This window comes from Balaenoptera physalus (genome assembly GCF_965194825.1).
Source record: "Balaenoptera physalus genome assembly, chromosome: 21".
In the NCBI taxonomy this organism is placed as follows: Eukaryota; Metazoa; Chordata; class Mammalia; order Artiodactyla; family Balaenopteridae; genus Balaenoptera; species Balaenoptera physalus.
Window position 1 is genome coordinate 17,002,190 of NC_138902.1, and position 13,249 is coordinate 17,015,438.

Below are 13,249 nucleotides of genomic sequence, written 5' to 3' on the forward strand. Positions count from 1 at the left end.
TCATACTTTCCCCCCACGATGCCAAACTAACGATCCTCAGTTCCCTTTCGACCATTTCCAGACGCCATGGCTGTATCCCAGGAGACAGACCCCTGTGATACAGACGTCAGTATGTGCTCATCAGAATATATCCAGGGCCCTTCACGACAAGGAGATCTGTCGGGGCCATGGCCAAATGTGGGGAAAATTGTAATGAGAGTAGAGATTACCCTTATCCTCTCCCCTTCATATGCCCCCTTTTCTTCCCCTCCAAGGCACCCTCTCTGTAACTGTAGACATTCAGTACTTTGCATTTCCTAAGATAGCATCCAACCCAGGCTCCTGGTCCTTGGGAGCGCAGAGACTCCAGGGCTGCCCTGCTCCAGGCTCCTTTATCCTCAGCTCCCAAAGTCTCTATTCTCTCTGTTCTGTTCTTAGTTTTATCACCAGATTACCTATTTCAAAGAAAGAAACACAGCATTTATAGCAGATTTAGGATTAGCAAATTAGCTAGAAGAGATTTTAAACAAAAAACTCTATTTCTAAGGGTGGGTGGAATGTCAGGCAGCAGAACAAGCAGATATGCTATCACTGGCCTAGGGGCTCCCAAGTTTCATAAAGGCTTTGGGGGAAATTAACAAAACCCACCGTCTCACTAGAAAGAAACACAAACTATCAAAGAAAAGAAAGATCTGAGCTTTGAGGTTCAATTGGCTTCTCGGTGATCTGAGAGCTTGGACAAGTTCTGTAAGATGGACGAAGTACCAATAGCTTTCCAGCATCTCACAGCAGTCTTCTGCAAATTAAATCAAGTAACACAGAGAAACTACTAAACACAGTGCCTGGCACACGGAGATAACTCCATACATGGTGGCTCTTTCTATTCTTATACAAACTACCTTCTCTGGTCATATAGATGGAGTTAGTTAATTGCCAAGTAAGTTCTACCTTGCAGAGAGAAGACAATCGTATATGTCTTGGGAAAATAAGACTTGCCCCCAAGGTTCCTTTCAATGTGCCAAGGAGACCTCCACCTCCTATGCCACTGCAGGACAAAACCAGCTGGTACATCAGTAGCCCTGCCAGCCACAACTCCTTCTGGTGATGACCCCTTGGGTCCCACAGGAGGTGGGCAGGAAGGGAACCAGTGGTACAGTGGAGAGAGTGGAACACCGTCTGCTCAGAGAAGATAATTCTGACGGATGCTATTTCACAGTGACAATTTCACAACTAATCAATTTCCAAGCACAGTTCCCAGTTACCGCCATTCAGAAGAGTCATGACTGTAGGTTCCTCGCATGACTATGAGGTCAGTAAGCACCAAAATACTCTTTGAGACCTGAAGACCCCCTGACAGGCACTGGTAGACATTCTCCACCCTGCGAGACCCCGACTGTGGAAGGTATGAACATTTTCACCTTCCTTCCCTCTCTGTGTCCGTCTCTCTCACAGCTTTCTTCTCTGGGTCTGCCTTCCCTTCAACAAAAACACAGATGTTGGTGGTAATAACAGGTGTGTAAGCTATTACTGAAACTAAAACAGCTGTAAATATTGGTGCACAGATACAGGTAGTATCCAACTCACAAATAAGTGAAATTTCAAAGTAACTCAAGTTGTTTGGAACCCAGATGCTTTCCCGCCTTAAGATGACGCTATAAAAGCTTGTTAGGGCCTCACAACAGCCATTAACCCACAGTGTAGCTGAAACACTCTCTATTTTCATCTATAATACATAATGTAGAAAACAAAGCTTTCTCCTCCACCTCCCACCTCAGCTCAGAATTTCTGTTTTAAACCATCTTACAGCCACAGCTGCTCCTTGAAATGGCCCTCTATCTACTTTCAGCCAGCCTGGCTCTGAAATTTATTTCTAATGACATCTACATGCCTAAAAATAAGAGTGACATGATGTCAAAAGGGGAATGGGGAGTGGACTGAGTCCAAGAGTGGCCCCCTTCCAAATTTCATGTCCACACGTAAACTGTGCACGTGACCTTATTTGGAAAAGGGTGTACTGTGACCCAGAACATTAACACGAGGCCTTACTGGGTTGAGGTCGGCCCTAATCCAGTAATTCATGTCCTTATAAGAGGAGGAAAATTCAGACACGTGGAGATACAGAGACAAGAATACCATGTGAACTGTCTGTAGTAATGTGTCTACTAACCAAGGACACCAAGGATTGCCAGAAACCACCAGAAGCTAAGAGAGAAGCTCATTTTCTAGAGCCCCCAGGAAAACTAACCCTGCCTGAACCCTGATTTCAGACTTCTAGACTCCAGAACTGTGAGAGAAGCCACTTTTATTGTTTTAAGCTACCCAGTAAGTAGTAATTGGACACAGCAATCCTAGGAAACTAATACAGGAAGTAAATACCTACAGTGTGGAAATCTGGCAGGAGGGTAGGTACCAGAAAAGAAAATATACTTTCTTACTGACATGTCTGTATTTATTGTGTTCCCTCCTCCACTGTTCAACAACTCTTCCAAATGTTTTTACTGACATCAGTGTGTGTGGCTATCGGAAGTTTTTCACATCCTGTTCTGCTCCCGTGGTTACAGCTGAAAAGCATATCAGAAGCAAATAAAGATGGAAAATGAACTGAGCCAATAGGCACGACTCATTTGCCTTCAAGAACAGGGTGCTGGGGCAAGAAACCTTCGCAGGGATGTCCAGAGAGCTGCTTCAACTTCAACCCAAGTTCAGCTCTTCCCAAGTAGGTGAACAGCTAGGAAGGCTGCTTACTTCCTAGAGGCTAACCCCCTTCCCCACAGGACTCCTCCCTCCCAACCATGGCCCCAAACAGCCTCAGAGTCCTTATAATTCCTAAATCCTTGCAGTCTCTGGGAAGATGCTTCAATGCGTGTGTGTGGGTGTGCATGCATGTGTACACACTCATGCACGCATTTACACACCAAGGTGTATTTTCCCCTTTGGCTATTATTCTATATACTTTTCCAGACTGCACATTCTTTACCCTTCTCTCCTTTGTTCTTTGTTTCTATTTATGTCTTCAAAGACCGAGTGAAGAAGGTCTTACCCATTTTCTAGTACCCAGAATAGGAGAAAAACAAAAAAAAACAAGAGTCTAGTGGATTTCACAGTTTTGTCTGGGGCTAGTCCTGGTACAAGCTCAAATATTCAGGAATAAAGGCAGGAAACAATTTTTCATTCATATTCAACAGATATTTATTGAACACCTGGATATGAAAAGCACTGTTTTATGTTCTGGGGATACAGCGATAAAAAATGAACAAAATTCCCCTCGTGGAGCATAAGTTCTAATAGACAGAAAATAAGCCAAATAAATTTAGTATGTTTGTGCTAAGAGCTGAGTTAATATAAAGCAGAGAAAGGGGCTTGAAACTATACATATAGGGTAGGGAAGTGACATTTTCCTCAGAGTGCCCCGAGCAGGCCTCACTGAGCAGGTGATACCTAAGCAAGCCCTGAAGGAAGGGATGAATCGATGCAATAACCGGGGAAGAGTGTTCTAGCAGAGGCGACAGCATGTGCAAAGGCCCTGGGGCAGATGCATGGCTGGTGCAGCTGAGGAAGAGTGAGGAGGCCAGTGTGGCTATAGCAGGGTCAGAAGCTAAGGAGGAGAAGATGAGGTCAGAGGCAAAAGCAGGCTAGGTTATGCTGGACCACATAAGGTGCCAAAATAAAATAGACTTTTACTCTGAGTGCTCTGGGGACCTTTTGGAAGACCGAACAGTTATCGCTTAAATAGGTGCAAGACCTTTGGTGGGTCACTGGTCTGAGCATCAGTTTTCTTGCCTCTAAAATGCAAAGGCTGTGCCAGGGAAATATCTAAGTTCTCTTCCAGTTGTAAAAATTAATTTCTAGACATCCAGAGAAATGTTCGGTTCCCACAGGACAGCTAATAAAACCATGACCTTCCTTCCATCTTCAGTCCTCTCCGATGCTGGCAAAAGTGACAGAGTGACCCAGCCCAGGCCGGGAAGGAAGCCTGGTTATGAGAGCCGGTGGTGGCTATAGCAAACTGCTGATACCCAAGTCAGACCCCAGGGGCATCCTCAACGAGACTGACATTCACCTGGGCACTAACGCCCCGCTGCCTGCCCCCCTGCCCGGGAATCCAGGGCACACTCTACAGTGTTTCACATTAAATATTGGGTTGGCCAAAAACTTCATTTGGGATTTTCATAAGATGCTACGGAAAAACCCAAACGAACTTTTTGGCCAACCCAATACAAATCTAAAAAAAAGCATTTTCCTTTCTCATCATTTCACATCATGCATGGAATGTTCACTTTAATTTTCAAGTCCGTTTACTTCATTACAGGGAAGCATTTGAGCTTTGAGTAGTGTCCACCCTGCAGGCTTCCCGTCTAGATTGACAAGTGTGTATGTTTTTTCATTCCCCTTGATACTTTCCACTCTTTTTTCCTTCCAAATGCAAAATCCCATAGCAGTGTTTGCTAAAAGGCGAGGCAAAGGATCCTTTTTTTTCGTCTTTTAAATATCTCTACTTCTCAGTGACTAAACCACCACGGCTCTTAGGCCAGTTTCCTAGCTTCCCAGAGAGAAGCCACAGCTGGCCTATCTACTGCTTGACTCAGGCCTACATTTATAAACACAGGATTCTACCAAGCGTTCTTTATACCTCTGAGTACCCCCGCACAATACTGCCTTAATAACCATATTACTAGTCCAACAGAACGTCTTTTAATAGTCACTGAAAGGACACCATCTCTACTACCACAATGTGTTATTGCTGATAATTACATTCTAACCATATGATAGAAGTTTCTAGAAAACAAGCAAGGAGCAAAAACCACAGTAACTCTGGATTCCTGCTGCCTCACTGTGAACAATGGATAACTGATCAGAAACCTGTGACTTCAACACTTCTTGTATCCCTCATGCCAGCGCAGCACCTAAAACACAACAAGTACTCCTGGAATGTTTGTCCCGTAAGCAAATAAAGGATGAGTAACTGCAGACATCCATGAAACTTGGCACTAGGGCCTGACCTCCTTCTCTCTGCACTTTTTCACGTGAATTTGCCTGTTAGATTGATCCAGAAGCCAAGGTCAGATGGAGGACACAGAAGATGTTGCCTGTACCACTGAGGTCCCCAAAAGCAAAGGCACAGAACAACTCCTACCCGGGCTGCCTAGCAAGAGCTTGTGTCAACAAGAAATTAGAGGAGAGACAATTTCCTCTTCGAACTTATTTCCATCAGTCTCTTCACCATCTTTAGCAGCTGGGGCCAGGCAGCAACAAGGCCATCCCCAGGCTGGCTTTCATCACCTGTAGCACACAGGACTCGGGCCCTCCCTCTTGGGAACAGGCCTCATCTTACCTCGGCAGCAGGAACTCCCTCGGGCGGGCGGCAGTGCAGCACGATCATGCCTTCGATGGGAACCTCCCTTCCCTGCGGGTCTTGCTCGAAGTTTTTCCGTAAATCTGCAAAGAACGTGAAAGATATGACACTTTGCTCTGGGGCATGTAGGATCCACATTTGCTCCAAAGATTACAAAATAGTGAGCTGAACGTCACAACCTAGATACACACACAAGTCACTGGTTTCAGGAGTTCCTAAATATTCACAAGCATTTTTGTTAAGAAAGAAATCTTAACAAAACTGTCCCTAATGTTCTATATTGAGGTGAAGGATAAAAGATTTCCTGGAGGAAGCAGGAAAAAAAAAACAAACCTCATTATTTCATGAGTCTGTGCCAGCATTACCTACTTAGTATCTGATAAAGCACTTGGCCTAATAAATTGCCATCCACAGCTATTATGCAGTTGAGATGCATGTGATTTTTTATTTTATTAACTAAAGAATGCATTATTAACCTGTAACCTCTGCCATTCCCTTAACCCTCTAGGGAGCTCTAGAAGATGGTAACAGAGTGAGATTACCTATTAGTCTTTTATTTGTAACCAGGGAGAAGAGGCAACATTCAACCACAACAAAATCTATAACCTATCCAACCAAACATATAATTAAAAGATACAACGCTCTCCAGTCCAACGGCAATGTTGGGTATCCATGTAGTGCGTTTCATGGAAGGTTCCAGGCTCTCTGCAAACAAGCTGCACTGTTAACCTTTTACACGTGGAAGGGTGACACTCGGAGAGGTTAACTGGCTTGCCAGTGGTCATGGAGAGTATTAGTGCCAGTGATGGGGAAAAATTCACCAAGTGTCTAGACATCAGTATCTGACTGCTCGCCAGCAAAGCTTTCTCAGGGAAAAGGATACAGGGACAGTTCGAAAGAGAGAAAGAGCATCATTTGCACAGCTTTCCACTTAAGCATATGCTTCATTAACAAGAGTGGGAGTTGGCCTTTGCTTCTTTTTGAGGTGTCATAACAACACTTCGATAATTTTACAGCACGAGCTTAATTCCCACTGGCACTTGAAGGCCTGGGATTGGTGGAGCGAAGACAGTTTTACAAGTCTTTCGAAGGTTTCCCCCTCCCTCCTGGACAATGTATTTTTCTTCAATCGAGAATCTCAAATTACAGGCTGTGGATTTATTGATTTAATTTTCTTTAGCGCTTACAATAACATGAAATATGTTCTCTGTAAAGAGCAGAGCTTCAGAATCAGTTACATCTTTATAAATTGTATAAATACATTAAACTTGCTTTTAGCAAGTCAGAAACACGCCATGAATAAAAAGAACAGCAATCCATGTATTCACTTTCTTCGGAATTTTACTATTAATGGTTTCCCTCCCAGAGGCAACTGACGTCTTCTGTTGGTAGTGCTGTCTATTCGGAGATCCTTCGGGAGTGTATTTGAAGCAAAGGATCTTACAAGGACCCACACTGTAGGCAGGTGGCAGGATCCATTTTCCCATTTCTCTGCTGTCCCCCAAATTGTAAAGCCAAGCTTCGTTCCACTGGAGATCTGTAAATTGCCACAGCCTTTACGATTCAGAATTTCTGACTCCAAGTGTGAGGAAGTTCACATAACTGATGACAAAACTACAAGTGATGAAAATGTGAATAACCCCCAGAATGAAAAATCTCACATTTCCTGCAAAATGTGACCACAGATTCTCCTTTGCTCTCCCCCAAGGGATCCTTGAGTCAGAAATCCCCTTTCTGTATGACTAATATACTCATCAGGACTATAGTAACCCCCCCTTTATCCATGGAGGATACATTCCAAGAACCCCAGTGGATGCCTGAAACCACAGATAGTACCAAATCCTATATATACTGTTTATTCCTATGCATACATACCTATGATAAAGTTCAATTTATAAATAAGGCACAGTAAGAGATCTATAATACTAATAATAAAATAGAACAATTAAAACAATATACTGTAATAAAAGTTATGTGAATGTAATCTCTCTCTCAGAATATCTTATTGTACAAATTTAATGCTTTTCCACCTTAACTCAGTACTCTTCATGTATTCTGGCCATTATGGGGTATGACGGCAAAACTAGCATGAATTTCTTTTTCCTTCTCACAATTTCACGGATAGAAGATTTGTGCTTACTATAGAGCTTAGCAACCTCAGCATACAATTTTTTCTTTCCTTATTAAGTCAAGAACTTTCACCTTCACCTAAAGAAAGCACTTAAAGAAAGCACTTTCCAGCACCTGTTTGACATATACGAATTTCCAGCATCACCACCCTTGCACTTTGGGGCCATTATCAATTAAAAGAAGGGTTACTTAAACTCAAGTACTGTGATACCAGGACAGTTGATGTGATAACCGAGATGGTTACTAAGAGATTAATGGGCGATTTACTCTGGACAAAGGGATGATTCACCTCCTGGGCAGGATGTAGTTGGATGGCATGAGATTTCATCATGCTTCTCAGAATGGTATGTGACTGAAAACTTATGAATTATTTCTGGAACTTTACATTTAATATTTTCAGAGTAAGGTTGACCATGGGTAACTGAAACCACAGATAAAGGGGATGACTCTATATTGAAATGAATCTATTGTAGAGTGTGAGTGACTCTTACATGACACATCAGTTTGTTAATGGAAAGAAAGGGTTGTGTTTTTGTGGTTAATTTTGTTTGGTTTGTTTGCCATGTTTTTCTTTTCTTTGATTGCTTTGTTTTCTAAAGGAAGTCTTACCCAGGGCTGCTACATGATGACTGCAGTTTTGACAACACCAAATAATCTGCATTCAACCAAATGAAGCACAGAAAAAGAAGAGCGTGAATTTCTATTTTGCCTTATACTATTTCTATTTTATCTTCTGTTTCCTTTCTTTGCTCACTAGAAATGGAAAAGGTAACAAAATGTAGAGTTTTCGGGTACTTCCACACTCCCCTACAGTAACTACATTGGCTGATGAAAAACTAGAGTGAAGTCGTTTTTCCTCCCCATTCCCACCTGCTCAATGAACTAGCTAAGCAAATATGTATATAAAGAAGGAAAACCCTGTACTGACACTGGGATGTAGGAAAGGGTATAGTCTATAAACAAGAAGCTTTGAGAAATTTCTGGTAGATCTCATACAGCCAGGATCAGATTGAAGAAAGGACCCACACAACTTCTTGATCTTCCCAACTGACATTTGCAATCACCACTGAAGGGTTCCAACAAGAAGTATATGGACACTTCTAAATGTGGAGATACAAAGATTAAAGATTAAAGGCAGTAGAGTAGGGGGTCAGGCAACAACTGGGGTGTCATATATATGGATCCAACTCATCATAGGCAGCCCACCACACACTAGATATCACACCAAATGAGAAACCCAAGTGACACTGAGTCCTGGCCTGTGCCTAATACTAGTGGCAGGAACACTGGCATTTTTGATTCCCAAGGAGGGCAAATACACCAGACAAATTCCAGAAAGCTACTGAAAATAGTAAAAATTATGGAAATAAATTCTTAGACATAGAAGGAAATGCTTTCCACTCTACCTATGAGTCTCACAATAGGTTACCCAACCTAATTAGTTTCTCTTTTTTTTTTGGCCACACCGCACAACTTGCAGGATCTTAGTTCCCTGACCAGGGATTGAACCCAGGCCCCTGGCACTGGAAGTGCAGAGTCCTAACCACCAGACCACCAGGGAATTCCCAACCTAATTAGTTTCTGAACTGGCAAACTAGATACTTTTATAACCTATGTTAGTTCCAAGGCTTGAAAGATTCAGATAGGAACCTGTGTAACTTCTAATAGTAGGAAAAACATCCCCAGCCATATAAAAAGAATTATGTTACAAATGAAGGAGACAAACCATAGAACTGAAATTAAATGGCTTCCTCTAAGACTGGAAACAAGAGGCATTTTTAGATAACTTCTAATTTAAGTTCTTTAAAATCAAAAAGAAATAGTAACTGAGGATCTAGAGTAGGGATTTATAAATAGGATAACATCTGAGATCAAGAAAACTGCCACTATGCAAGAAGAAAAAAACAACATAACTGCTGAATTAGAAATATATATATACATATATATATATATATATATACACATACATATATATATATGTATATATATATATATCATGGAGATGGTAGACAGCAGACTGAAGACTGCTGAAAACTGAACTAGTGAAACAGAAGACAGATTTATCAGTCAGGATCCAGACAGGAAAACAGAAAGCACACCAGATGTTTTAACAGAAAATATTAATGTAAAAATTGAAGGACTAAAAAGGCAAAAGGGGGAACTGCTAGGAACTGGTCCCACCCTAAGGATGGGGAATGGGGGAACGAAGGGAAGAGGCTGGGGTTATAGAACTTTGAAGCTTAGAGATGGCTCAGTTCTCCAAGGAGAGGGCACTGGGTTTTGGTGCTGGCACCTCAGGAACTTGGAAGACAGACCCAAGGCGTCAAGACCTAGACCTCTGAAGAAAGACTGTCCACCAGACTGGCGCTGGCATCTCTTGGGCGAAGGGGATGGAGGGAGAGCATAATAAAGCTGGATCTGGAAGTACTTAAAAAACGTAAGTGCGAAACAAGAAGAAGCTGCCACTTCTAAGATAAAGAAACTCTGCTGGGATGATGGTGACAAAGACAGAAAATGAACAGAAAGAAGTACCCTTCTTCCCTATTTCACTGTCCAGTCTCCTGTGGCACCCCCTATTGGTGGAACCTTACAGGGAGCCGGGATCTGGCAAGGAAGTCCCAGCCTTAGCTTCACAAATTTACAAACCAGTGGTTTTAGAGATAGAAGGCAATGGCTTAGCATCCAGCAAAACCCAGTTTAAGAAATGTCCTCTAGTAGGGCTCTAATAATTGCTTACTCCGTATCTGTTTTCCTCACTAGATCATCAGTTCAGTGAATGTGGGCTTTATGACTGAGATGTTCACCCTTATAGTCCCAGTGCCTACTAACCAGCTGATACAGGGAAGGTTCTTAATAAATACACGTTGAATAAGTGAGCTAAGAGGAAAATGATAAAATGATAATGAATTTACCAGAAAAAAAGATGAAATAAATAACAAAAGATAATGTTGAGATAGAGAAATATGATTTAAATATCATTGGAAATTTAGAAGGAGACAACAAGCTCAAAGAAAATAAATGATAATTAATTTAATAATGCTAACAATGTCTTCTCCAAGCTGGAAAACAAACCAACTTCAGCATACAAAAGAGCTCATTGCATACAAGCAAAATAATTCTGAAAAGAAAAAAAAGTTCCTGGACATATCATAGTTGAAAGTTTGAATTAACAAAATTTTTTAAAATTGTAAAAATAATTTTACAAGTATTTTACAGTAAATAAACAGAAGTAACTAAAAATTTCACAGATTGAAAGAATTAATATTGTTAAAATGTCCATATTATCCAAAGCCAATTCAATGAAATCCCTATCAGAATCCCAATGTCATTTTCACAGAAACAGAACAAAAATCCTAAACTTAGCATGGAACCACAAAAGACCCTGAAGAGCCAAAACAATCCTGAAAAAGAACAAAGCAGGAAGCACTGCATTTCCTGATTTCACACTGTACTACAAAGCAGTAGTAATCAAAACAGTACGGTATAGGTATAAAAACAGACAAATAGATCTATGAAACAGAATCGAGGACCCAGAAATAAAACCTCATATGTATGGTTCAATATTTGACAAGGGATACAAGTATACCAAATGGGGAAAGGATGGTCTCTTCAATAGTGGTGCTGGACAAACTGGATATATGCACATGTGAAAGAATGAAATGTGAAAGAGAAGAACTCTTCCCTTACACCACACAGAAAAGTTAACTTGAAATGGATCAAAGACTTAAATATAAAGTCTGAAACTGTGAAACTCCTAGAGGAAAACAAAGGGAAAAAAAGAAGCTTCTTGACGATAATTTTTTTGCATATAACACCAAAAGCACAAGCAACAAAAGAAAAAAATAAACAAGTAAGACTATAACAAATTAAAAAGTTTCTGTGCAGCAAAAGAAATGATCAACAAAGTGAATGCCAACCTAAGGAATGGGAGAAAATATTTTGAAACCATTTATATGATAAGGTGTTACTATACAAAATATATAAGGAACTCATTCAACACAGTAGCAAAAAAAATCAAATAATCCAATTTAAAAAATGGGCAAAGGACTTGAATAGACATTTTTCCAAAGAAGATATACAAATGGCCAGTAAGTACATGAGAAGGTGTTCAACATCACTAATCATCAGAGAAATGCAAAAATCAAATCCACAGTGAGATATCACCTCACTCCTGTTAGAATGGCCAATATCAAAAGGATAAGAGTTAAGTTTTCATGAGGATGTAGAGAAAAGGGAACTGTTGTGCACTGTTGGTGGGAATGTAAATTGGTGCAGCCACTATGGAAAGCAGTATGGAAGTTCCTAAAATTAAAAAAAAAAAAAAACAACCATATGATCCAGCAATCCCATTCCTGCATATATATCCAAAGGAAAGAAAATCACTATCTAGAAGAGATATCTGCACCCCCATGTTCATTGCAGCATTACTTACAATGATATGGAAATGACCTAAGTGTCCACAGATGGATGAACAGATGAATAAAATATGATACACACATGCACACACACATGCTAAGTGAAATAAATCAGATAAAGACAAATACTGCATGAGCTCACATAGATGAAGCATATAATGTATGATTCCACATATGTGAAATCTAAAAAAGCTCAACTCAAAGAAACAAGGAGTAGATTGTTGGTTGCCAGGGGTTGAGGGGTGAGGGAAATGGAAGATGGTGGTTAAAGGATAAAACTTCAAGTCATAAGATGAATAAGTTCTGGGGACCTAACATAGAGCACAGTGGATATAGTTAACAGTACTGTATTGTATATGTGAAATTTATTGAGAGTAAATTTTAAATGTTCTCACTACTATACATATAAAACTGTGTGAGGTGATGGATACTGTTAATTAACATTAGTGTGGTCCTCATTCCTCAATATAAAGATATATCAAATCATCACATTGTGCTCCTTAAAGTTACACAATGGTATTTGTCAAATATATCTTCTCCATAAAGCTCGATGAATAAATAAAATTTGTAATAAAGAAAGAACTGACAATGAAACAAAAAGCAGGCTACAACTGAAACTTTTCCCTGTATTAGCAAATACCAGAGTCTCTAATTATGTAACCAAATCTATGTTTTTGTTTTTAGCAAAAAAGCACGGGAACTAATTTTCCATTCCCAAATAAGTTATTATTCATGAGCAAACTAATAACAATATAGTCTCAGACATGATAGTTTCAAGAGATTGTAGGTAGCCATATATCCTTTCTGAAAACATTACCTTTTTATATAAACTAATGAGAAGACAAAGTAATGAATTAAGTATTTGAGTTATGATTTAAAAAGAAAATCTGGCGGTGGACAATAAAAACCACTTAAAATTTTCAAATCCACTAGAAGGCTGTTTCATCTACACTGAAAATCTGTTGTTTAGCACAGCCTCCCTCATTATCTCAGCTAGATCTTCTGGATAACCTGCTGCAGCTTCTACCTCAGCACTTGCTGCTTCACCTATGTTATGAAAATGCCCTTCTTTCCTTATACCTCATGAATGAACCTCTGCTACTTCAAACTTTTCTTCTGCAGCTTCCTTGCCTCTCTCAGCCTTCACAGAATTGAAAAGACGTAGGGTCTTGCTCTGGATTAGGCTTAGATTTAAGAGAATGTTACGTCTGGTCGCACCATTCAAACTTTCTCCACGTCAGTCATAAGGCTGTTTTGCTTCTTATCATTTGTGTTTTCATTGAAGTAGCAGTTTTAATTTCCTTCCAGAACTTTTCCTTTGCATTCACGACTTGGCTAACTGTTTAATGCAAAAGGCCTAGCTTTTGGCTTA

The 13,249-nt window shown here is 40.3% G+C and overlaps 1 protein-coding gene across 5 annotated transcripts in view; it reads right to left on the reverse strand.

Annotated features, from left to right (window-relative positions):
* Nucleotides 1–13,249, reverse strand: part of UNC5D (unc-5 netrin receptor D) — a 590,870-nt gene that overhangs the window by 208,800 nt on the left and 368,821 nt on the right. For all 5 annotated transcript variants that reach the window (XM_082444614.1, XM_082444613.1, XM_082444611.1 and 2 more), the window contains exon 4: nucleotides 5,312–5,415. In XM_082444614.1, the coding sequence (XP_082300740.1) occupies nucleotides 5,312–5,415 (104 nt within the window). The remainder of the gene's footprint in view (nucleotides 1–5,311; nucleotides 5,416–13,249) is intronic.